General features: G+C 47.4%; 1 protein-coding gene across 5 annotated transcripts in view; it reads right to left on the bottom strand.

Moving 5' to 3' along the window:
* Nucleotides 1-653: 653 nt before the first annotated feature.
* The window catches only part of ILDR2 (immunoglobulin like domain containing receptor 2), a 62,285-nt gene continuing 38,261 nt past the window's right edge, over nucleotides 654-24,677 (bottom strand). For 3 of the 5 annotated variants that reach the window (XM_070497167.1, XM_070497169.1, XM_070497168.1), the window contains 6 exons: nucleotides 23,459-23,605; nucleotides 22,173-22,349; nucleotides 13,522-13,635; nucleotides 9,509-9,725; nucleotides 7,702-8,374; nucleotides 654-6,504 (listed from right to left, as the gene is read on the bottom strand). In XM_070497167.1, the coding sequence (XP_070353268.1) occupies nucleotides 6,469-6,504; nucleotides 7,702-8,374; nucleotides 9,509-9,725; nucleotides 13,522-13,635; nucleotides 22,173-22,349; nucleotides 23,459-23,605 (1,364 nt within the window). In that variant the 3' untranslated portion in view covers nucleotides 654-6,468. The remainder of the gene's footprint in view (nucleotides 6,505-7,701; nucleotides 8,375-9,508; nucleotides 9,726-13,521; nucleotides 13,636-22,172; nucleotides 22,350-23,458; nucleotides 23,606-24,677) is intronic. The other 2 variants (XM_070497170.1, XM_070497171.1) reach the window with 2 other exon arrangements.

Below are 24,677 nucleotides of genomic sequence, written 5' to 3'. Positions count from 1 at the left end.
TACCTTTAAGATAAAATGACATGTGAACATTTTTAGGTGAGCTACTCAAAGAAGAGAACTGAGTCCAGACGCTTCAGGCAAGGGCAGGTTTTTCCATTCAACCAGGATCCTAAAATCTGGAATTCCCTTGAGAGAGCCTGGCCAATAGGAGGGTATTAATCGCTCCCTGAGGGATTTACCACTTCTTTTGCAAACAAAGGATTTGAGTTGCCTTCTCTTAATTATGACGATGTGGAGTTTTTCAAATCTCTTCAGAACTTAAAATGTCCTCCCATGAATGGTTTCCTTCCTCCCTTCCCCAGGTGGCATTTCTAGCAGCAAATGCTTGTGCCCTTCTTGAAAATGAGCTGGGTACCACGACATCATCCAACCATCTTCGCTGCTCCTCATCTCCTGAATGTTAGACAGCCTGTGGAGAGCAGTGAGAACGGCAACAGAATTCATCCAGGCCATAGCTCACTAAAATCTGGGAAAACCTAGCTTCAGATCTGTCAGTGCTTGCCTCCCCCATAGTCCCACAGTATTTACTCCTCTACTACAGTACTTAAAACATTCGGAGGCCGTCATGCATCGTATTTTTTTTCTGCTGAGGTCATTTAGGGTCAGATCATGATTAAACATGGTTGTGTTAATTATGAGTTCTTGATAGCAAATGTTGGTGGAAACATTTTATTTAGTTTAAAACATTACAACCAAATTCACTTTGTATGTTTGACACTGAAAAAAATCATGGGCAACAGTGATACAAACATTTCAGTTTTGATGCCACAGACAAGGCACAAAAACAAGTGGGCAGGTGACTCTCAGGAAGCAGATTTCTGACCCCTCTTTGACCCATTGTTCCTTCTATTCCCTTATTCTTTATTCCCACAAGGAAAATTCTCATGGGTAGTATCTAATACCTTTGTTAATAAAGTGGCTTTTCCTTAAAGCCAAGATAAGAGTGAAGTTGTGTTTCTTTTAGCTTTCCCAGAAGAAAAGTGTCAGACCACTGACCTGCGTCCAGCCCCACCAAGAAACCCTCACAAAACTTTGAACTAACCCGCTGCATTGTCTCAGCTGGCCCCTCCAGTTCTACCTAAAATCCCAAAATGCTGTGAAGATGCGAGACAGTTCACTCCTAAGCAGGTCACCCCCAACCCCGGAATTCTGAGCGGAGATCAATTTGCAGTTTGACTCAGAAACTCCTCTTCAGGAAGGATTCTAAAATCGGAAGCACATTTTTATCAAAGCCTTTTCCCCTCACCGCATGGCTAACGAAAGTGGAACTCTCCTGGAGCACAGCTGACTCCCTCTGAGAGCTGCATTTGAGGAATGGTGCTTGGGAGGATGGAACAGCAAGTGTCTGTCTTCACAGCTTCACTGTCCCCTGACATGTGAGTGAGCATCGAGGCCAGGACTCTTCTCACCGGATGTTTGGCTGTGAAGAGAATCAGCCAGATTCCAGTCCCACAGATATTGTAGGAACTGGAAAGAACCCTAGACAGACAGTCAGAAGGCCTGGCTCTATAATTTTAAAAGTCACTTGACCCTAGGCAAATCACTTAGCCTTTTCAACTTCGGTTTTACATTCTGTCTGATGGGTCCACCATATCTACTTTGCCTCTATCATGGGGGTTGTTGTAAGGATCAAATGAAACAATGCACGTGAAAGTGCTCTGTAAATAGTAATACACCATAATCTGATACAAGTATTATCAGTATTCGCCTCCTTATCACCTTCAGGCAGTGCTAAAGCTTGGGCTGCTGCTTAAAGCAGCTCCACATTAGCCTTGTTCTGCTTCAGTGTTAAAGCTCCTTACTTCGAGCTTCACTGATCAGCTTCCCAGGTGACTAGGATGTAGGATCCTGGCAGAGAAAAACCAGGCGCTTTTTTCTTCTGGGATTTTAAGTACCTGGGCCCCTATTTTGGCGAATTTGGATCTCTACATCCTATAAATCAATTTCAAACTCCTGTAAGATTCTGGCAGCATTTAAAGCTGATGTTGGAAGGATATGTGATGTAGATTTCATTATTCTTGCCCACTCTACTTTGGGTCTTGAGGTGGAAGTGGATGTGGACCAGCCAGACTGATAATTTGAATGTTTCAAAAAATTATTTTTGCCATTTCCCCAGTGGTCTCTTTGCTTTCTATTCATGATCTAAGTTTTGCTCAGAATGGCATCAAGGGAATGAGAAAATTACCTGTAATTCTTGTTGTCAGATGTGAGATTGTCACAACAGATCTCTACTCCAGGACTGGAAACATCCAGAACAGGCTCCTGGGAAGTGCTCCTAGCTTTCCTGTCTCTCTGCTTCACATGGTTCTCCTGCCCCTGGGCCCTGGTGAGCCAGTCACCATGTCACAGACAGACCGATAGGTGCTTCACCCCTGCCAGCCCGAAGGGAGTAAGGGGAACCTCACCAGGACATTTGAAGAAAAAATTTCAAAGTCCAAGGAAGCCTCAGGACCAACTGTTTGGGGTACACCAGGGGTAGGACCTAGTGCAGCATTTCCCAAATGCATGTGATCACAGGAATATCCTGAAATACACATTAAAAGTACAAATCCTAGCTCCAGACCCACCCAATCGATCTCTGAGGCAGGGCCCAACAATACATTTTTCACAGCAATCAAGTAATTCATATGGTTAGGCAATTTGGGGAAATATTGATCCAGCAGAAAAGACCTACAGGCTTGGAGTCTAATGACCTAATTAGGTCTGTGACTTCACTAATGGCAGCAATGGTTCATTTCTCCATCTATAATGGGGGGTGGATTACAACAACATCTGTGACTCCAGCCTCTCTCCAAGGCTGCCTAAGGTCTAATCAGATTACCTATACGAAGTCTTTCAGACTATTTAGAAATATTTACAGATGTGGCTCATTGTTTTTAGCATGGAGTGCCTTGGGCCAGAGTGGCAGGCCCTTCCCACTCTTAGTTCGCACGGTCCCAAGCCAGGTGCAGAGTGAGGCTCATGAGAAGGGAGATGAGGGGCCCATTATCTACACAAGACTTTCCTGTGTTAGTGAGGGTGGGCAGCAGCACTCATGGCTGCAGAACTGAGCCCCTGAAGAAGCTGATGCGGAGCTCCCCTGTGAGCATGCTGGGGTGGAACAGCTGACACGTACCACCAGGTCCATGGCAAGTGTCCCCAGCTTCCTAATGAGTCTCTGCATGGCTTAGAGAAGCAGTTCATCTACCAGGGGACATCTCCTGCCACCTGCATCCACGCCCCCTCACCCAACAGTCCCTGACTCAGCTGTGACTCACAGACAAACACAGCAGCTCATGCATCATCCCACTGGTCCCTGGGCCCCCACCTTCCTCATCCTAACTCACTTCTTTCAGTTCAGATTTTTTAATATTTGCTTTTCAGATTACTAAGCACATCTTTAAATAGTATGGATGGACAAACACACACAACACTTAAATATCAAAATATACCCATTTAAATAAAAAACTTTAATTCTCTGGGTTTGTTGTAACTTATCCATAGCGATATTTCATATTATATGCATAAAATCTCCTAATTCTTTCTTGGGCATGTCTTCTTTCCCCTATTCAATTGTAGGGTCCCAATGATAGAGACCATGTCCTACACAAGACTTATTATGTACCCCAATAAAACATAGGAAGGAAGCTAACATGTGCAAGCACTTCCTATGTAGGACACACTATTCAGGGGAGAAGAAACAAAAGGTCATGAAGAGAAGAGCCGGGGTGCTGAGGACGGACAGCTTTGCATGTACTTGTCTAGACAGCCTTATCTCCTGTCCACATCCCCAGAAACGACTGCTTTCTCTCTTGGGAAGTCTGAGTGATTTATGCCACCCCATGGAGGACAACCTGGTCCCATCTCCCCAGGTCATTTCAGTAGGCTGTTATCATCTTTGCATTTTTTATTGTCTGTCTGTAGTTTTGTTGTCTTTGGAACTGCAGGTTTCCAATTTTAATAACTCTTTCTCATTGCTCCCCTCAATCTTCATCAAAATCATACATGCCTCCGGCTAATAAAAGAAATAGTTTTGGTCTCTGCAGCTGGTGCTATGGGGCTCTTTGGTGGTGAGAAGCCTGACACAGTGCTCAGTATAGAGATAATAGCTACTGCAGCTACCCAATATTCTCCAAAATTGCCTGAGCAAGTTGAAATCCAAAGCTGGTGACTAAGAAACGATGTTTTAATCATCTTTTCCATCTGAATTGGGACCCAAACAGGTAGACTAGACCTAGGCTTTCAGAGACCAGGGACACCGTCAAGTCTGAAACTCAGCACCAGGGTTATGGCTTGTGTCTTCCAGCCCTTGGAAGTGCCAGCACTGGGCTGAACTGTCCTTCTGGTTCCTCTTGATAGGCCAAAGCCTCTGTGAAGTCCTTGGGTCGGCCAATTCTCCTGCAAGCAATGATATCAACTCATCCCTCTGACTCTCACCCAGCCTCTTCTTTATTTCATTGCACATGTAGGACTGTTTTGGAATGCCATAAAGTAAATGGATACCAGTGGAATGGTATTCTGAGAATAGGGCCTAGCTCCAGTAAGGTGGCTCTGGATAAGACCAAGGAGATAGATGCTGAAGAAGAAATCTTCTTCAGAGGTTGTCCATGGATCCACAGATAGAGAATGACCCACTGCTAGGAGTGGGAGGATAGTGAGGCCAATCACTGTCTCCCAGTGATTTGACCCAAGTGTGGGGTGAAAAGCTTTAACAGAGGGGAGACTGTGAGACACCTAAGGTGAGGTGGAGTCAGAGATTCAGAGCTGAACACTCAGACACGAAGAAAAAGTCAGTTTTCCTTGACGAGAAATGAACATTTAAAGAGTGCACCAACTTTTCACACCTTGAGTTGGAATCAGCAATTTTGGCTAGGCTCAGCTAGGCAGTTCTTCTGTTGGTCTTGGGTGGGCTCACTCATGTGTTTGCATCAGCTGAGAGTTGACAAGCTGTCAGACAGCACGACAGGGGTAACTAGGCCCTTTCCTCTCATCATGCAGCAGGATAGCCCAGGCTCGTTCACCTGATGGTGATTGCAAGATTCCCCAGAGCAGCAAGAGAGGACAAGCCCCATGCACAAGAATTTTTCAAGTCTCTGCTTGTGTCACATTTGTTATTGGGCCACTGGCCAAATCAAATGGCCAATCCTGGGTTCAAGGGGTGAAGAAACAGACTGTACCTCTTGATGAGAAGGGAAGAGTTTGTGGCCATTTTTTGCAGTCCAATGATAAAATCCAGAGAGATCTAGTTTTGGGATCTGGGCAAAATCTATCATTTAGGCAAAGGTGAGAATAGGAAGTGCTCCTTCCTAAGGAAGCAATACCTCTCACCTCTCAAAAGCATCTAGAGTGGCAGCCTGGTGAGGCCAAGATGCATGCTCCACATCTCCAGTATCCTGAAATGGCAGGGCTGGGATGGCAGAAACAACTCATGGTAAATGAAGTTCAAAACCAGAGAAGAATTAGGTAGAGTTTGTGGGGGAAATGGCCCACATTCAAAATATAATGAGACCATATATTCTTTTTCTCTTAAATTCTTGTCCATTCTTTTCTATTTCATTCTTCTGCATTACTGCTCTCTCCTCCTTTTCTCCCTCTTTTCTTTTGTGTATATTTTAAGCATTTATCAAAAGGCACCTGATGACAACCTAATCAGACTGCAGAGGGAGGGGGCTCTGTGTGTGGCACCAAGCTGTGGAAAGTCCAGGAGAGAAAGGACGAGGTGAGCCCTTGATGTCCGAGACTCAGACGTCACCGTGGACAGCAGAAAGAGGAAAAGCAGAGCTTGTTCTCAGAATGGAAAGAGAAATACCACTTGGCTTTTCAAAAAGGTATACTCTCTTTTGTTTTGTTCCAGCCACTCAGGAACTGTCAATCAGAACAGCAAATTGAAGTCATTTCTGTGATTTTTCCAGCAGGTCACTGTCACTGAGTTCACCAAAGGCCTTCTGATTTTACTGTAACAACAGTCATTGGCTAGTGACTTGGAGGTGATGGGGATAAAAGGTATATTTTGCCTGAAGCTACCTTCTTTTGTCAGTAGAAGGCCTTCTTCTAATAGTAGCAATAAATTCTTCTGTCCCTAAGCACAGCACAGGAGGTACAGAAAAGCATACTGTAGGCAGAGGCATCTTCTGGAGATTAGCAGTCCACAGCTAACTCCCTTTCAGAACTGGAAAAGGAATCCTGGTTCAGCTAAGGAAGGAGATTGGACAGGATGAACTCTGCAGGTGAGAAACCCCATGTGTGGGAACCTTCTCACACGTAGCTGTTTTCTTGATAAGTTTCTCAAACTAGTTAGATGGGCACTGAGGTTTGGAATCAGCCTCTCTTAAAGGCTGCCCCTCATCCCTTGCCAAAGCAAAGATCGGCAAATCTTCCAAGATGGTGGCCAGAGAAGGTCCGGGGCCTGCTGGCTCGTGGATTTGTGTCTTGACCCCGTAGTCCACTTCTGACTTCTAGTCATCCAGAGAGATGTCTTGAAAACAAATATCAGACCACAAGGGACATCCTGGTTGGGAAATCACTCTGGGGAAGAGCAGAAAGAGCCCAAGATTAAAACACAGGAGGGTAAAGAAACTCAACACAACAGATGGTTCCCTGGGCAGAGCCCACAACCTGTTCAGAGCCTGGCATATCCTGACTCTTATGACACTTCTTTAGGCTTGTGATTACTTTTCCTAAGCCTCAGTTGGTGCTGAAGCCCACCTACATCTGATAGGACGTAGTTCCATGGCCACAGAAGAACTTCCCACCCCTTTGGGAATAACTACAACAGTTACAGCTCCACAACAGCCGGTGTGGATGGTGCACTATAGACTTGACATCATGGGAAAGCTCCTCCCCTGCGCACACACTTCAGCAGCCTCATTTTCCTATTTACAGAACAACAAAAGACATTTAATTGTTTTGGAAGAGTTCATAATCACGTCAAGACCTTTTTCTGTTCATGTTCTCTCCCCACACTACATGCTACAGAAAACGTCCAGCTTACATCATGAAAAAAAAAATGGTGGGAGAGACAGGGTAATTGAGGTGGGAGCAGAAGCACGTGGGCTTGGAGAGAGGCCTCCAGAGCACAGGGGCCACCACAGTGGACATTTGTGACTGTCTCCCAATATTTCTCTGAGGTCCAGAGCTTACATTTGGGGGCTGAGGGCTGGGCTGGGCTGCTCTTGACATTTAGAGAGAAAGCAGTTAACGTCTATATAAGACCATTTACAAAAGAGACAGCTAACTGGGCAGGGACCAAAAGATTTCCTTCACATACACAGGACACAGTACACAGCTCCTACTCAATAAAATGTCAGAGGAGGAAAGGAGCAGCGAGCTGTCCTTCATCGACAGCAGTGGCTCCTACCCTTCTCGGGGACATGGACATTTAGGAATTTGATGAAGCTTACAGACCCTCACCCCAAAGGGGGTGGAGAATGGGGAGAAACGCAGCTAGAAGCGTGCACAGAACATTCTGCACACAGCCCTCGGAAGCTCACCTAAGGGCCTGTGGTGGCGGTGACGCCTAGAGGCCCGCATGCCAAACCCTTCTTAACGCTGGTCCTCAAGGATCTAACACTCCACATCTACACACCTGCTACCTCTGCCTCGTCCAACTCTCAGAGCCCCACGCTTGCTTCCTTCCCCTGGTCCCGGACAGACCGAGGTGGGGAAAGAAGCAGCGCAACGTCCGGTTCCCCACCGCGGGGCCCTCCCGCCGGGCGCCCTCACGCTTTTCTTGGCGGCCTCCTTCTTCCTCCTCTTCTCCGAGTTGCTGGCGTAGGGCAGCTCGCGGCCGCGGTAGGACGGGCCGCGGCTCAGCTCGCGCTCGCTGTAGGGCGGCAGCGCGTCGTCGGGCGCGTCCTCCTCGTCGCCGGGCGGCGAGCTGGCCTCGTAGGTGGCCGTGGGCGACCAGGCGTAGTAGGAGGCGCTGCGCGGGCCGAGCCGCGCGCTCAGCCGGGACGGCGTCTCGAGGCTGCCGCCACGGCTGGCGCCCTCGGGCCGGGCCTGGCGCTCCCGCGCGCCTCCGCGCGGCGGGTGCTCGTGCTTGGGCGCCGTGCCCGGCGTGCGGCTCACCAGGCGCGGCAGGGGCGCGTCGTCGGGCGGCCGCCGGCGCGCGGGGCTGTAGGCCCAGGCGCGCTCCGGGTCGCCGGGCGGCTCGCGGCTGCGGCTCCGCGGCCCGTAGGCCTCCTCCAGCGAGCCGTCCTGGTAGAAGCCTCCCAGCGCCCGCGCCTCCGAGCGCTCGAAGCGGCTCCCGCCCCGGGCCTCGTGGCTGTTGCCGTCGGCCCGGCGGGCCCGCTGGCCGTAGGAGTCGGCGAAGGCCGCCAGCTCGTCCATGGAGACGGCCGGCACGCCGGTGGCGAAGTTCTTCCGCGACAGCATCTCGGATTTGGATCGCTGCTGGCTGCGGGCGGAAGAGACACGGGTCAGTGTGCAGGCGGACGCGAAGGTGCGACCACCCGCCGTGTGCAAGGCGGCGAGCTTGAGCTCGAGGGGGCTGCCAGAGCGCCATCGTGTCCTGGGGCCTCGCTCCGAGCCGCAGCTGTGCTCCTTGCTTCGGGAATGATCTTGGGCACCTCTCGTGCCTCAGAATCTCAAACAGCGAAGTGCAGGCAATCTCACGAGGTTGTGTTAAGGCTCACAATGGATTTGTTTCGATAAAAATACTTTGTGGTCTATATGGTGCTGAAACACACCTGGGGCCGCCTTCTGATCGTTATTATGACTTCTGGTTGACAGCCACGTCTCACTCCTCACCCCATCAAAGCCAGCATGGGTGATGTGGCTTGCAATAAATATACACAGTTGTGGCCCAAAGAGGCCCTGTAATATTTGGTGATATACAGTGAGGCCTTTTCCTCCCTCAGAGCCGAGGGCCGAGTTACCTCTTGGGGTGGGGACAGAGGGACCCCTGCAGTTGGCTAAGTTTGAGAGAAAGGCAGTGTCTGCTATTCTTCCAGGTAAAGGGCAGGTGAGTGGTGAAGGTGCTTTTCAGTAGGAAGAAGCCACACAAACCCGGACGCACATCTTGGCCTCCTACATTCCTTGGCGGTGTGACCCTGGGGAAGTTCCTTAGCATCTGTAAGTTTCCGTTTCCTCAACTTAAAATGGGGACGTTAACAGTACCTCCCTTTTAGAGTTATGAGAATCAAATGCAACAGTGTAAAAACATCTCTGGCATTTTACTTTTCACATAACAAATGATCAAAAATGATGGGTGGGAGTTTTCAGAGGTTATAGGATAAAATACACGAGAAGGGCAGGGAGAGTTAACAAGGTTCATTTAAAGGGTCTAGAGTACCCATTTCAAAGGGCCTTGAATGATCACTTCTCCACATGGTATCACCAATGTTCCCTTGCTTATTAATAAATGTAGGAGAGGGGTGGTCAATAGCCGATTGCAAGAGAGATGTGGCACGATATCCTAGAATGGGAGACAGAGATGCTATAGGGGAATAATAGGCTCAAATCGCCCTGCCTTCCAGCTCCTGCCCCCTCACGCCCAGCACCAGAGCGGCCCTTCCACAGCCTTCTTCACCTGTGCCTGAAGCTCTCCCGGTCCTCTTTGTTATACTCCATGGCTGAGGGCCCCCGGCTTGCCCCACTGCTGCCTCCCATGACACCTGACCAGTAGTCAGGATTGCTCTCCAAGTCCCCGGACACAGGGAACTGCTTGCTTCGCATCTGATGGTAAGACTGGCGGAAATGGCTGTCCTCCTCATGCAGGGAGCTGAGTTCTGAGATGGTGTTGTTATCTGCAGGGACAAAACCAGGCATGACAGAGCTGTCTACATGTTAGCTACAACGGGAACTCTGTTAAGGGCTGAGACCACAGGCTCTGGGAAACTCCCACCTGTCTAGGTGGGTTGCAGACCTGAAGTCGTGGTATTTGCATTCTTAGCTCAGCAGGAACTGGCTCTACCTGGAGCCCACTTGCCTACAGAGAGGGAGGCTTCCTACGTGCTCTGTTATTGTTCTACCTAAGGCAGGCTTCCCAGAACCTGAGCTCTCGGCAGCTGGTCTCCTCCTAGTACATCATCATCCTTGTTTAAGTGTTTTTTTTCTTCTTGTATAATTGTCTGATGAGCTAATGATGATCTCATGCATGTTGAGCCAAAAGGGGCAAAAAGAGAGAAGCCACAGGTCACTGTATCTTCTTGATTGTTGGTGGAGTCCCAAGATGGGGCCTTCAGAGCCAGTTCCACCCCATGTTTTAGAGGCACCCCATATCAGCCCCCTTTAGCTGTGCCCCTCTCCACAGAGGAGGAGTCCACAAGGCCAAAGGGACTTCGCACCTAGCATCCATCCGTTCCCTTTCTGGGTGCTCATTCAGGAGCCTGGACTATCCTCCACAAATGGGACCAAGTGCATTTCCAGGGCCTGTATAGACCTCTTCCCCTGCCCGGAGTATTCCAGGTGTATGTGGCCATGGGCAGCCAGGACAGCTGTTTGGAGGTGTGGGAAGAAAGGGGGTGGACTGCACTTACAGCCTGTGGGCCTCCACCTGTACTCCTGCCCCAGCCCAAAGATGCAGGCGGGGCTGCTCACAGCTTTCTTATTTCCTAAGGGGGCCTAAGTAGCTCTCTGCAAAAGCCCTTGTCAACAAGGGCCAGAATCACAATCTGGAAAGAAAAAAAAAAAAATCCCACTATTTATTTATAGAACTTCGAAATGGATTGAATTTCATTTTACTTAAAAAGCAAATCTAGTGAATCTATTTGTAATGTAACTGAATCCATTTGTTTTTTAAAATCCTTTGGTTAGAACTTCAAAATATTATCAAAATCAACATTCACAAGTTGTGAGGCCTGGCTGTTGAGTGAAAAGTAAGCCAAGAGAGGAGGTGGAAGCACAAATGCGGGGCTCAGGTTCCCCTCTGCTGCTTCTCCTCCCCATCCACAACTGTGCTTGGAGGAGCAGAGGATTTTTGCTGATTCCCACCCACAAAGGGGAGGAGGGCCTTCCCTCACAGCATAAACACAGCCTCCTCGTCCTGTTTCGCCAGGACACAGGGCTGACCAGCAATATCATTCAGTTTGATCATGCGATTATTTGGTTTTGAAATATAATCTAATTTTTAAACCTTTTCTTCATCCTAAGGAAAATGGACTAGTTAGTACCTATTTTAAAGGAAAATAACTTAGATACTATTGATTAATAAAATCTAGACCCTTCCTTCTCTCATGATCCCAGTGGATTACAATCTCCTGGGAATTATACAGAACTTTAAAATGCACCAGGTATGACTATTGAAAAATAACATTGTTGGCTCAGAACTTTCCTTAAACTTCAGGGACTAATGGACATTTTTCATTTCTCCAGATAGTGGGGGCTATCTCTGTTTCACCATTCATATGATGGATGGTCCAGGTTCTATGCTGCTATAAAATTTCTGCCCCATTGAACATGAATCCACCACTTCACAGACACCTAATAAGGTAACTCCAGAACAAGAAAGGAAAACATTTTCTGTAAAGGGCCAGATAGTAAATATTTTAGGCTTTGCAAGCCAAATTGTCACAATTATTCAATTTTGCCATTGTAGTGTGCAAGGAGTCATAGATAATACATAAGTGAATTGGCATGGCTGTGTTCCAATAAGATTTACTTACACAAACAGGAGGTGGACCATATATGCCCTGGGAGCTATAATTTGCCGATCCTGCACTGGGATTCACGACTAAAAACATCCCAAGAGCAACCCCCTACTTACAAGGGGCAAGGCAAATGAGGATCATATTGGCTGGGAAATTCAAGAGCCTGACCCTGAAACTCCCAGTTCTCAGAGAATCTGCTCCTCCCTTGCCACAATCTGAAACCATGCGATCCACTTGATGATGAGCGCTTCAAGACTGTTCCACTTTCATGATCCACCCCAGGGTTTGCTTTGCTCTTCAGGAATAGAACCTCTCAAAGTAAAGTGAACTATATTCCTACTTCATCTCTATGCCATTTTTGTAATGTCAACCTGCAGGTTCCAGGAGAGCCAGGATCCAGTTCTGGCACTGGCACTGAGTACTGGCACTCATTACTTTCCCTCCCTGCCTCCCTTTCCTCCTCTGTAAAATGAGAGAGGTGGATTCAACAACTTAGTCTCTTCCAGCTCCAACATCCTAAAGTCCTGTAAGCCAGAAGACTGTGGTCTCTCCTGCAGCCATGAAACCATCCAGTTTGCTCACAGGTTTCTTGTGTAAAGAGCACAGGATGGGAATCAGAAGAGCCAGGTTCTGGTCCTGATTGTGTCACTTCAACCCTCTGGGCTTCTGTTTCCTCAACCGTACACTGCAAAGGCTGACCTAGGCCACCTCTAAGGTCCCCCTGGACTCTAAGATCCCATTACCTTATGACTAGCCAGCCCCTGGAGGCCATTTTAACCCAGGTAGACAGGAGACATCGCCTAAAGCACGATTCATCCTTAGTTTTAACCTCAGTTTTTAACTTTTTCTCAGAGCTGTGAGATCCACAGATTCCCTCCACAGGCTCCTTCTCCTTGGTCTCTGACTCTCTGTCTCTGTCCCCTCATGGGAATCCATGGCAACACTGTTACAACCAGCTTGTCAAGTGCAGTGACATCTGCATTCCTGACATTCCAATCTGGAGATGGTCTTTTTATAGTCAGTGCGGTGGGAGGATGCAGCAATGGATGCAACTCAGACAGGATGAATTTAGAATTGCAAACTGGGAGGAATATGTTGTCCTTAATCTGAATAAAGCTCCTCTAGTCTGGGACTGTTTCCCCAACAATTCCATCAAGTCTCTCGTTGGTTCCAAGGCGAGGAGGGTTCAAAGAGAGAAACAGGTGACCTCACTACCATGCCTGCCAGCACCCTCCGATAATTAGCCTGTCCATGTCAGACCTGCCCTGCGCTGCCTCTCACGTAGGCGGTAATTTGGACTCCACCCCAAAGAATCAGCTGTGTCAGCTGCAAAGTCTCCAAGGGCTTTGGGTGAGTTAAGGGTTGGGGCCTTGCCACCTACAGATTCAATAATTAAAAAGTTCTTTTTACAAGAGGGGCCGCTTCTTTGCTTGCCCCTCAATCTCTGCTGCTGGGCATCTCAGAGGAATGTAGGTCTCTTTTACGAGATTCATTTGGCAGACTTGTGCTTTCACCTTCACGCAGTCTCCATGCAGCAAGTCAGCAACTGGACTGTTGCTCAACGCTAGGTCCTTTCACTTTGGAAAAAACTGATACTCAAGCTTCCACATCTTAAGTCATTATTTTGAATACATTTTAAAGGGAGTAGCAAGGAAAGACTTTTAATAAAACACTTCCAACCTCAGGATTGCACAGCGCCAGTAATACTGCCTGCCCCACGGGGAGACACAATATAAACCAGGATGGCACATGATTGCCCTATTCTTCACACCAGAAACCCTTTGTTCTCCCCTCTGAGTACTAGAAGCTACTTTCTTTAGGATGGTGTCACCAGTATCCCTGCTAGCTCTGACCCTGAAAGCTCTGGGCTGCCTAAGTTTGGTGACTCCCAAATCCCCATTAGCTATGGACTCCTGCACGGTGCACACATTACATAAAACTAACAGATGCTCACATCTGCCTCTCATCCTTCGGGCTGGATCAAACTGAGCCAGCTCCTTCTCGACATAGTACAGGACCTTCATGGAGTCTCTCTCTTTGTCAGCTTGGATCCGGTAACCTTTGCGAACTGTTGAGAAAAGGACGAGATGGTGAGCTAAAAAAATCAGGAGGAGGCGGCCTCCGTTTATTTTACCAAGTAGAAAACATGGTTCCCACTTACAACAACTCTTTTTGAAATCATCCAGAAATAGCAATCTATGTTTATACATATGGAACCATATCCAAGATCCCCTTTATCAGATGGTGCAATTAGGATAGAGGACCAGCAGGTCAACAACAAAATGCTACTACAGTATATTTTTAGTCATTTGTTAACCTCTGCTTCCTATCTCCTGGCCTTCTCTAGCTCCACTTAAACCTCATCTTCTCGAAGCTTGGGGAGTATACTCATACTAAAAAAAGACCACTCTACAGTCTAAGGATCACACTTTCCCTTGGTGGGAGCACATATAACTTTAAAACAGATACTCACATACCAGGGACCTTGACAAAGGTGGCCTGAAAGCCTCTAGTTGCCTGGGAGACGGTGCAGAAATTCCATAACTGGGTGGTGCATAAGAGCTAATATTAGATTATAGGCTATAAATGCATTAGTACAAAATAAGATGCAAAATACATGGATTACTAATTATGGTTCCATTTTATTTCTTTAGCATTTTCCTTTTAGGAAAGGGAATATCATATTTTAGACATGATTAGTTCAGCCTGCTGCTCTGTGGCTACAAGCAGGTGTTATATCCAGGGCTTAATAAAAAGCAAAAGCATGAGAGATAATACCATCTCCTATGTTCCCATCACTCACACTGTCAGGGGTAAAGGCTGTTTAAGCCCCATATCACTCAAGTATCATTCTAGTCCGATACCAGCCCCAAGCAAGATCAGACACAGGCAGGTCTAATCTTCAGAGTTATGAGAAAGAGAAAAAAAAGGAAGAGAAAAGGGAATGAATGGGATGGAGACAGAACAATAATGGTAATAGGCAACACTTACTGGGCACTGAAAATGTGCTAGGTACTGCGCTAAATGCTTTCTGTGGACGTCTGTTCCTCACAACCACCTAAGGAATTAGCCACATGTTACGGTTGAGAAAACTGTGGCTCAGAGAGGTTTCCTAACTTGCTCAGGAATGAGTGGCAGCGCCGGGACTGGATCTTTGTCATCTGATTCAAGCCTAACTGTACTGGGCATCTTCCCTCTCGGGAGTCTAGAAGCAGAGGTAGTGCAGAGAGAGAGAAGAGGAAGACAGGAAAGAAGAGCCCAGAGGAGGAAATGCTCCTCGGTGTGCCATGGTGGTGCCATCTGAGCATGGTCCTATCTTCTGGCCCATCAGGACTGTACAATGGGATGGAAGCAGGTGACCCAACGCCAACATTCTCTCTTCCCAAAGCTGGGTGGATCCCATAAAGAACCCATACGACTGCCTGAGCTTCTGCTCTCTGGTCATGTTACCCTGGCTGTGGACAAAGCCCCCCCCCCACCAGCATGTACATGGAAGACTAAGATAGAACATTCCACAGCACTCTAATCACAGCCCTGGCACCGGAGACTGAGAGGACGCCCACCCCCGTTCACAGGTGCACTGGTTTTCTATATGGAACATGCTGGGCAGTCCACAGTCACCTCACATTGTGGAGTTCCTTAAAAAATTAGTCAATCTCAGTACACACTTTTCAGTAGCACCTTCTCCTGGAGGTCAGATCCCTAATCCTTATGCAGAAGGAATTATTAGCAGCAATGATTTTATTTATCAAGCGACACTCTTCCATCTCTGCAGAGGCGTTCAGAGTAGTACAGACAGTTCAATTAAAACGCAATTCTCCCACGGAACTGCTCTGTCTGTTCTGAGGCAGTTATGTCTGATGGATGAAGCGCGGGGCTGGGAAGGGAGACGGGCACTTGCAGGCAGGCTGCTGGGTCACTGAGAGACTCAAATAAATGGTGACCTCTCTAGGGCTCAGTTTTCATGTCTATACAATGCAACTAATACTTCCCAACCTTTAAATAACCTCAGAAAGAGAAGACAAATACATAAACAATAAAAAAGAAAAGACCAAAAAGAGAAGATAACAAAGACCCAATCAGTGGAGCACTTTGAGTTCTTTGTAATTATTAGGGGCAGCTCAAATGTCACTTCACCCAAAGGGCTTTCTTTGATTCTCGTAGCCAAAAATGTTTTCTCTCTTCTCTCTCTCTCACTCCTAACTTACAGATCATTTACTTTGAACTTTCACTATGACCCTTAATATATTCTAGTTTGTTTCAAGTTATTTGTAGAAATGTCTAATCTTCCCAAAGATTCTTGAGGAAAAAGAACTCTTACCATTCTGGATTACTGTAAAGCCAAAGACGGTGCTTTACATGCAGTAGGCACTTAATAAATGTTTGAGCTGAATTGGTGCCAGCCTGGGGATGGGGGTGGGGTTAATGATTTCTTTACAAAGAGTATTTTCAGGCGAGTTTCCCTCCCTAGACTGTAAGCTTGCTGAGGACAAGAATCAGTTCGCTGTGTTTACCTCTGCATCGCCAGCACCTAGCAGAGAGCCTGGCACATTGTGGACACTCCAAATACGTGTTTGTATGAATGAATGAATGAATGAATAGAAATCGGGAATCGAAACTATATCACAAGGTATACAAAGTAAGGCAGAAGAGGCCATGTGGTTGATTGGTTGGAGAATTTTGACCAGGAAGGGGAAGGCCTGAATGACGGTTTGAGGGAGCAGCAACATTTAGGTAAGTTATTGTTATTGACAATTATTTCTGAAGTAAGGAAAAGTAGCTTTCCTTATCCTATAAAAAAGGCTTTAGGGAAAGGGCCAACAGCACCTGCAGCTATGTCTTCATCTAGGTGTTCTTACCGTGTGAAGCACTGTGGTGGTGAACATTCAGTAATACTGAGATAAGGGGGAGGGGCTGTTGCTATATGAACAAGGTACCAGCTGTCCCCTGGCGGTGAGAGGTGGCCGCCACCCTGAGGAACAGCTGGAAACCTCTCCCTTAATTGCAACCTGGACTGGAACTTAGATTTTTTTCTCTGTCTTTGTAACAAATCACATTCCTCATTATACGACAGATTTGATTTTGAATGCACAGGTTATCAGGTCCCCGAAAAGTTACAGTAACTGTTTACAGCCTCAGATGAGATGGAGTTCCTCCTTTCAGTACTAGCATTAGAAAGACCCGCTGTACTAGAGACTTTCGGCCTTGACGTCTTGGTCACGCCAGCTCATGACTTCAGAAATCTAAATCCAATTTGTGAAAAAGGACAGAGGCAAAACATTGATATTTAGAGTATAGAGGCATCGTCCATTTTGTTTCAGTAGCTAAAAACCTAGGCAATTCTCCCTTTAAAACGTGTTGAGGGGGGTCAGCCTGATGGCATAGTGGTTCAGTTTGCATTCTCTGCTTCAAAGGCCGAGGGTTTGCAGGTTCGGATCTTGGGCACAGACCTAGCACCGCTCGTCTAGACACGCTGTGGCAGCGTCCCACATAAAGTAGAGGAAGACTGGCACAGATGTTAGCTCAGCGATAATCTTCCTCAAGCAAAAAGAGGAAGACTGGCAATAGATGTTAGCTCAGGGCCAGTCTTCCTCACACACATAAAAAAAGGTGTGTGGTTTTTTGGGTTTTTTTTTTTTCCAGGAAGATTAGCCCTGAGCTAACATCTGCTGCCAATCCTCCCCTTTTTGGTGAGGAAGACTGGTCCTGAGCCAACATCCGTGCCCATCTTCCTCCACATTATATGTGGGACACCTACCACAGCATGGCTTGCCGGGATCCGAACCGGCGAATCCCAGGCTGCCGAAGTGGAATGTGCGCACTTAACCGCTGTGCCACCAGGCCAGCCCCTGTTGGGTTTTTTTAAATCAAAAACTCTAAGTTTGATTGTGTAGCACACTGTAACTAATTCTCTCCACCTGGTGGAATCTGGTCCTGTGTCACGAGCACATAAAACTCAAGAAAACCTTTCTTGATCTCTCCAAGCAGATGAGACTGCCCTTCTCTGAGGCTGCATTGGAGAAGAGTTTTATATCCATCTTTGTGTTTTTTACTTATTTTACTTCTATGCACAAGCTCCCAGCAGCCACTCTGCTAGACTGTAAATTCCTTGAGGGAAAATTTGTAGGCATTCATTAAATTTTTCTTGACTTGAAAACAAACAGAATGATGTCAGGTTGATTTCTATCTGTAATTTGTCTGAAGATCAGAGAACTCTCTGATGTCTGGTGATACTTTAATAAGAAGTGTCCTAGACGATTGGTCAAAGGCCAGCATCTTTTGGAAAATGACTTTTTTCCCCGGTGATGTTTCAGTCCAGGGTCGCTGGATGATTTGTTCCTCTTTTCAAGCTCACTGTGGTCCCAGTCCTTTGGTTGGGGTGGCTCTTCATGCTTCAGCACCTCTAATTCGTCAGCCTTGCCCACTTTGGCTTCACTGGAGAGGGAATATTGGGATGTTCATTTTGATGCCAAACGGTAATTTCAAAAAATCTTATTGTTAAAGGATTTGAGCTGATGCTTTTGACTCAAGTAAGGCTCAACTATTTTTCAGCTGATTTTCCCTTTACAGCCAAATCTAACTTATAAAACTTGTAAAAGAAATCTCTAAGGCAGATATCCATGGATAAGGCCTTGTTCTTCCTGTCCTAGCCTAATGAGCTAAGAGAGGCTGTTTATGGATGATGGAACAGCTGCCAGATTCCACCCCCAGGGTGACAGCAGCTCAGTTGTGGGAGAAGTGATGCTTAAAATTTGCATAGTCTCTGTATACATACAGTAGGCATATATATAGACACACATCCTTATTAGTTTTGAAAATGACATTTCAAAACTCTACTTGCCTACTCAATTCTTTTGCAAGAAGGATGAGTGGAGGCCAGGTAGATGTGAAAATAAACTGGATTAAAGCAAGGGAAGAGTTGATATGGAAGCCCAGGTAGGAGATAATTGCGTTAATCAAGATGGGAAATGATGGCAGCGAGGACTAGGATAGTTACAGTACGGACGGAGGAAAGTAAACCGATTCAAGGTTATTTTGAGGTACAGTCTGAAGGACTTGGTGACCAATTGGATGAGGGAAGCGAGGGAAAGGAAGAGATGAGGATGAAGGCCCTACTTCTGGTTTGGGCTTGTAGGTGGACAGTGGTGCCACCCACTGAAATAAGAAATACAGGAGTTGGTTTAAAGTCAAGAAACAGAAGATTAATTCAATTTCCTAGAGGTAGAGTTTGAAATGCATGCAAGACATTTCAGGTGGAGATGTCCAGAAGGCAGCTGGATATATGAGACTGAGAAGCAGAAGAGAGGCTGGAGACAAAGACTGAGAGTCATCAGCATACAGACGATGACTGAAGCCGTGGGAGCAGATAAGATTTCCCAGGGAGAGGACCTCAGACAAAAGAGGAACACCAACATCTGGGGGCTGTGCAGAGGAAGAACAGCCAGCACACAGCAAAACTGGTAGGAAAAATTACAAAGTACAATTTTGAGGAAGGCAAAAAATATGAGTGGGTCAGGTGGCAGATGCTTTTGAGAGGTCAAGAGAGGTAAGGACTGTGAAGTATCCATGAGACTTAGCAATAAGGCGATCTTGGCAAGAGCTGGGTTTTGCAGTGGTGAACGCATGGCAGGACGGAAGTTAGCTGAAGAGTCAGTGAGAGCAGGGGAAATGGAAACATTAAATATTCAAAACTCTTTCAAGGAGTTTGGCTGTGAAGAGGAGAAAAGGGATAGGGAGGTAACATCAGAGGACTACAGGGTTTTTGCAAATTGTATATTAATGGAAGAGATTTGAGCATGTCTTAAATGCTGATAGGAAGGAGTGACTGAGGAAGGAAAGCCTGGCGATGTGAAGTGGGAATGGGGCGGGGTGCGGATATTCAATAAGGAGAGAACCTGGAGTGGGGCAGCTCAGGAGAGACAGTCTTCCACTCTAACAGAGGTCTCTCACGGCCGCCATGAAGAAGGAGAGGAGGGGTCAGGGTGCCTCTCCTCTCTCCCCCAGGCGGCAACCGACTGGCTATACGGCACGCGGCTCATCCAAGATGCCTTTTCAACTACACAGAGTGTTCAAAAGACTATTGTATACAAAGGCAATCTGAGAAACTGCTGTTGCTAGATGATTACCCTAAAATCAAAGTAGCATATAAATATAAAATAGGCTAAATTTACATCTTTATCAATCAGCATTTCTTAACATTTCTAACATTCTTTAAAGAATAATCTACATGGAATGTTGGCTTAAGCTGCCTTTCTTAAAGGAGAAAGAGCCAAATGCAATTAGTAATTCTGGCCATGGGACCATAAGCACAGAAATGTGCCTGGTGGGGATCATGAAGAATTCTGTCCTGACTCAGCGAGCCAGTTAATGATAACATGGGCCAGACTAGCTGCGGCCGACATTGGTTGTGCATCTTCCCCTTTGTCCTTGCTAACAGAACCCTGATGTTGTTAATTTCCAAGGTGCACAGGTGTTTTGGCCTAAGAGATGAATCTTGACTAGGGCAAGCCAATCTGTTTTAGCTATGGGCATGGGACACAATTTTTGCCAATAAAATTGCAAAGAGAAGTCTGCTGGAAGGGGGAGGCTTCCAGAAAAGTTTTCCTCACTCTTGCAAAAAGCAGCACAAGGAAGAGCACATCTTCTTCTGTCTCTGAATTCATTTAACACCCAGAACTATGGCAGTCATCACGGGATCATGAGGGGAGCCAGCTGAGGAGGACAGAGGATGTGCTCAGGAGGACAAAACAAAAGATGGAAAGAACCAGGCCCTTCAGTTCACTGATGCCACCTCAGCTGTTCAACCAACTCCAGAACCCCTTACCTTGGGATTTCTTGCTGTGTGAGATAATAAATTTTCCTATTTTTCAAGCCACTTCTAATTGCAGTTGGTTACTATGGCAGGATGGGGCCAAAATGATTGAACTGCAACAAGCAGGAAGTGGAAAAGCTGAAAACAGGAGAGAGAAAGTATGTGCCATTCTCTGAATAAGAATCATTTTATTATGAGAATCCATTAAATAAAAAGTAAGAGGAAAAGGGCTCTGGTGGGAAGGAAGGAGAAAGAAAGGGGAAGCTGCAAATCAAGTTGAGACAAGTTCCATTAATGTCCCTCTGCCCACTCCATCCTTCGGGGAAATGGACTCTATTGTCTTTCTCTCTCTAATTCCCTGTGTGTCCTTGAGCATTAACTTTTACTTCTCAGCCTGTGACTCATTCCTGGTCTCAGACGTCAGAATTCTACTAATAGTTCCAGGGAGAGAAAAAACACAAAGACCAGTTACTCACTGAGGATCTCCACTCCGTCCACACTCTGGTGTTGATGGCTCATTAAGTGGGATAGATACCCTTCCTGCTGCCCACTGAAGGCAGTCCAGATGCCTCCAGGGCAGAAATGTCTGTTTGACCAACCCTAGTGCCTCTCCACATCTAGGGATTTAAAAATCACCTCCTAAATCTACTACACACACAATTCTAACCTGTACTGCTCTGTAATCCTGTTCAGATGCCTCCAGGAAAGCTACATTTTAATGCCCTCTACCCCTCCACCCCTGTCAATAACCACAAATTCATCAGGCCCTAGGTGGGGCTAATCTCCATCCAAATAAGGTCTCCTTGCCAATTATTTCATTTCTGCCTGTGATATGCTCCACTAGACAACCTGGAGTCATCTCGAAGCCTCCTTTTCCTTCATGCCGCTTCCTCTTTCAAAGCATCTCTCAGATTTACACCCTCATTTCAACTCCCATTGTCTCCATCATAATCCACATGTTCACATGTCCCACCTGAACCACTTCAATCACATCTCAGCTCGAGGTCTCTGACTCCACTCTGTCCCACTTACCACTCGCCTTGTCAGCGTGTCACCTGTCCACTCAGGAATCTGCCTGCAGCAGCCCTCACCTGCTATGGCACTTCTGGAGGGGTTTCAAGGCCCTCCCTAATCTGGCTCCACCATATCCTTTCACTTTCTTGCAGCCAGACAGACAAATTGGACGCCATCAAACATACTGTGTCCTACCAGCTCTGGGCTTCCCATGCTTGCCTTCCTGTGGGAGTGTTAGCACCCCCCTCTCTGCAATCTTTCTCATTCCTCCAACTCAATCTCACCTCTTCCCTGAAGACTCTGTAACCACTCCAGCTCTTTGTCCTTTGAACTCCCCGCACCATACTCTGTAGCATCCAACTGTCCTAATAAAGGTCTATTCTCCCTCCCTGTCTGGGCTGTACTGTTTGTTGGACAAACCAGGTCCTCTACTTCTTGGTGTTCCTCACAGTGCCTGTTATAGTCCTGAGCATTAGGGAGGGGTGAGATAATATTTATTAACTGAAGGATCAACATTCAAGGGGTACTTTGCCTCTTTTTCTTATCATTTTAGTTATTGAGGAGCCTGGAAAGAAAGCAAGGGGCAGCTATGTCCAGCAGCCCTTGGAAAGCCAGGCATGCACCAGAAGATATCTGATAGAGCTGGAAGGATCCCATATCTGGAATGGAGATAATCATTTTCCAAAGAAGCACCACTGAGTTGATGGTGCTTCTCCTCAAGGAACCAGATTGGAAGCCGGAGAGAAGCACGGGGCAGGACGGTCTGGAACTACATTTACCACTGTGGCTTCCTCCAGTGGAGTCACTTGGTGCCAGGGGAGGTGGATGCGGCTTGTCCATCAGCATGCCAGATGAGGGGGTTCCTCCCAAGGGGACAGAGGGGATGGAGTAAGGGCCGGGGACACCGGAGACAGAGGGAGGGTACCCGGCCTTTGCTGCTTTCCCTGCTTCATACACTGTGGAGGGAGATGAAGAGCAAGAGAGATTATATCGTCCCACCCTCCACAACCCTCACACCAAAATCCTTGAGGATGTGCTTAAGGGAGCTCCTGGACGTGTGCCTGTGTGTGCGTGTATGTGTGTTTCTCCTAAGCCTGAACTGATTCATCAGAACCACCCTCCCCCACTCCCCTGGACTCCTCCGGCTCTGCCAAAAGGCAGCGACATAAGGAATTACAGTGTTTGGTACCTGGCAACTGAGTAATTAAGCGGTGCTGGGAGCTGTCACAGCAGCCTCCTCAGTGAGAGCAACAGCCCGCTCTTCACCACACTGTCTGTAGGCTGCCTCAGCCCCTCCGGAGGAGGCCTCGCAGCAGGGCTGCCCAGGGCTGCTGCCAGGACGGCCCTGAACCTCTTCCGGACAGGCAAAGCCAGCCACGGGCTTGCACACGGTCCTGCTCTGTGATCGCAAAAGCAGGCAAACAACCCGACTCCTCCTGGAAACTGCTTTATTCCGAAGGATACTCAAGATACACATTGTGTCTCTCTCCTTCAAGATGTGTTTGGTCGATGGCAGGGGTGCCAGACTTAATGCCAACGTGGGTTTGGCCAGTAAGGTAAAACTGTAAATCCCCAAATGAGAACTTTTACATGGTGGACCATTTTGTCATGGGAGTAAATAAAAGTCATCTGTGGCTGGACGATACCCAAAGGCTACAGTTTGCACACTCTGCTTGTAAAAAGAGGAGTTCTCTGCCTGTGAGAGCCATGACCAGAGAAGGTTTCCTCTAGTTTGAATGCCCAAGGAGAGGGTAAAAGCCTCACCCCACAACCTCACCATCCTGAACCTGCCCTTCCATTCGTCAATGGTGTCAACGAAAATTCTAAATGCAGGGGTGAGACATGTGGATAAAAAGCATGGAGAGGTGCGTGTGGGTGAGAAGGCAAAGAAGAATGGTCATCTCTGCAAGCCAGGGGCTCCCAGCAGAGGAGAGAATCGAGAACGACCAACTTTTTTGGGTGGAAGGAAAGGAGGTGGAGAGGGACTCAGGGCACACAGCTGTCCGATGGAAAGGTGACACATCTTTTTATCACTGTATGTCTCCCCAGTGATCACTTTACTCACAGGCCTGAGGGCAGCAGCAGGAATCTGGGCAACATGGGCAGCGGATGTAGCAACAGCAGCTGTGAGGGCAGCACTGGCACCAGCAGATCCCCACCAGGACGAAGAAGAGGAAGATTCCCAGGATCACCAGGCCAACAAACACCCACTCTGGAAGGATGCACAGAGAAACCCATACTCGAGGCGGCCCCCCCCCCGCCCCCGTCAGGACAGGCCCACTCTCACTGGTGTCTCCCTGTGAGAGGAGTGAGTGGAGGGACCTGGGGAAGAAAGCATCTTGTAACAGGGCACAGAGCCCTCGGACTCAGGAGGAACTCAGAGAGAGAGAAGGGGAAACCCTCCTACACTGGGCCACGGAGAGGAGGGAAGGTTACCTGGGTCCTACTGAGCACACATAATGACCAGCACAAAGCGGTGGGGAGCTTCAGGGCCCTCTCCCGGGCAAAGGGTTTACCATATGGATTGTAGTGTCAGAACAAGTATGGGACAAGAGCAGAAAGACTCTTGGCTGGGGATAGGGGCAGTCTTGCTTGCTGAGCTATGAAGCGGTGGGTTCAGAGAATACATATCTTTTGACCTATCTTTTGTAGTCACGTTATTCTTATCTATAAAAGTGTAAGTCCTGTGAAAAAGTCCTCTATGTCTCCGTGGTCTAAATTGGAACCTACTTAGGTGGTTCAAGTCCCTTCCGCGTTCATCTTCTCTCCCCGCTGATCGCCCCTGAGACACCCTTTCCTGGACCCAGCATCAGGGCTGTGATCAGAACCCTTTGCTTATGCCTGTACAACAACCCGTGGCTGGAGAAAACTAGAGACATAGGCTCAGAGAGGAAACACTCTCCATCCCTCCAGGATGGTTTGGTTTGGTCACACTCGGGCTGACCATGCTAGATAGCCAGGACGCCAGGACTGTGATGACTGGCAAGATGGACACGTGTGTATCTGGCTATGTTTGTTAACTTCCAGTATTTTCATAGCTCTGCCAAATTCTACTTCACTTGCCCATCCAAAAGATGAAGAGAAAAGAAAAATTCCATTTGGCTTAGATAAAAATGACTGTGGCCCTTGAGTGACATGTCTTTTACGACTTGGCTACAGGACCCAACTTCCCACAGGAGGACTGGGACAGACTGAAGTGAGCCGTGATTTCCTTTAAAAGCCAAGCATTGAAGTGATTCATTTTTATTGAAATCCGTCTACCCCCAGATCCCTTTACAATGAAC

Source organism: Equus asinus, chromosome 25 (genome assembly GCF_041296235.1).
Source record: "Equus asinus isolate D_3611 breed Donkey chromosome 25, EquAss-T2T_v2, whole genome shotgun sequence".
In the NCBI taxonomy this organism is placed as follows: Eukaryota; Metazoa; Chordata; class Mammalia; order Perissodactyla; family Equidae; genus Equus; species Equus asinus.
This window is presented reverse-complemented; position numbering and strand designations above follow the sequence as displayed.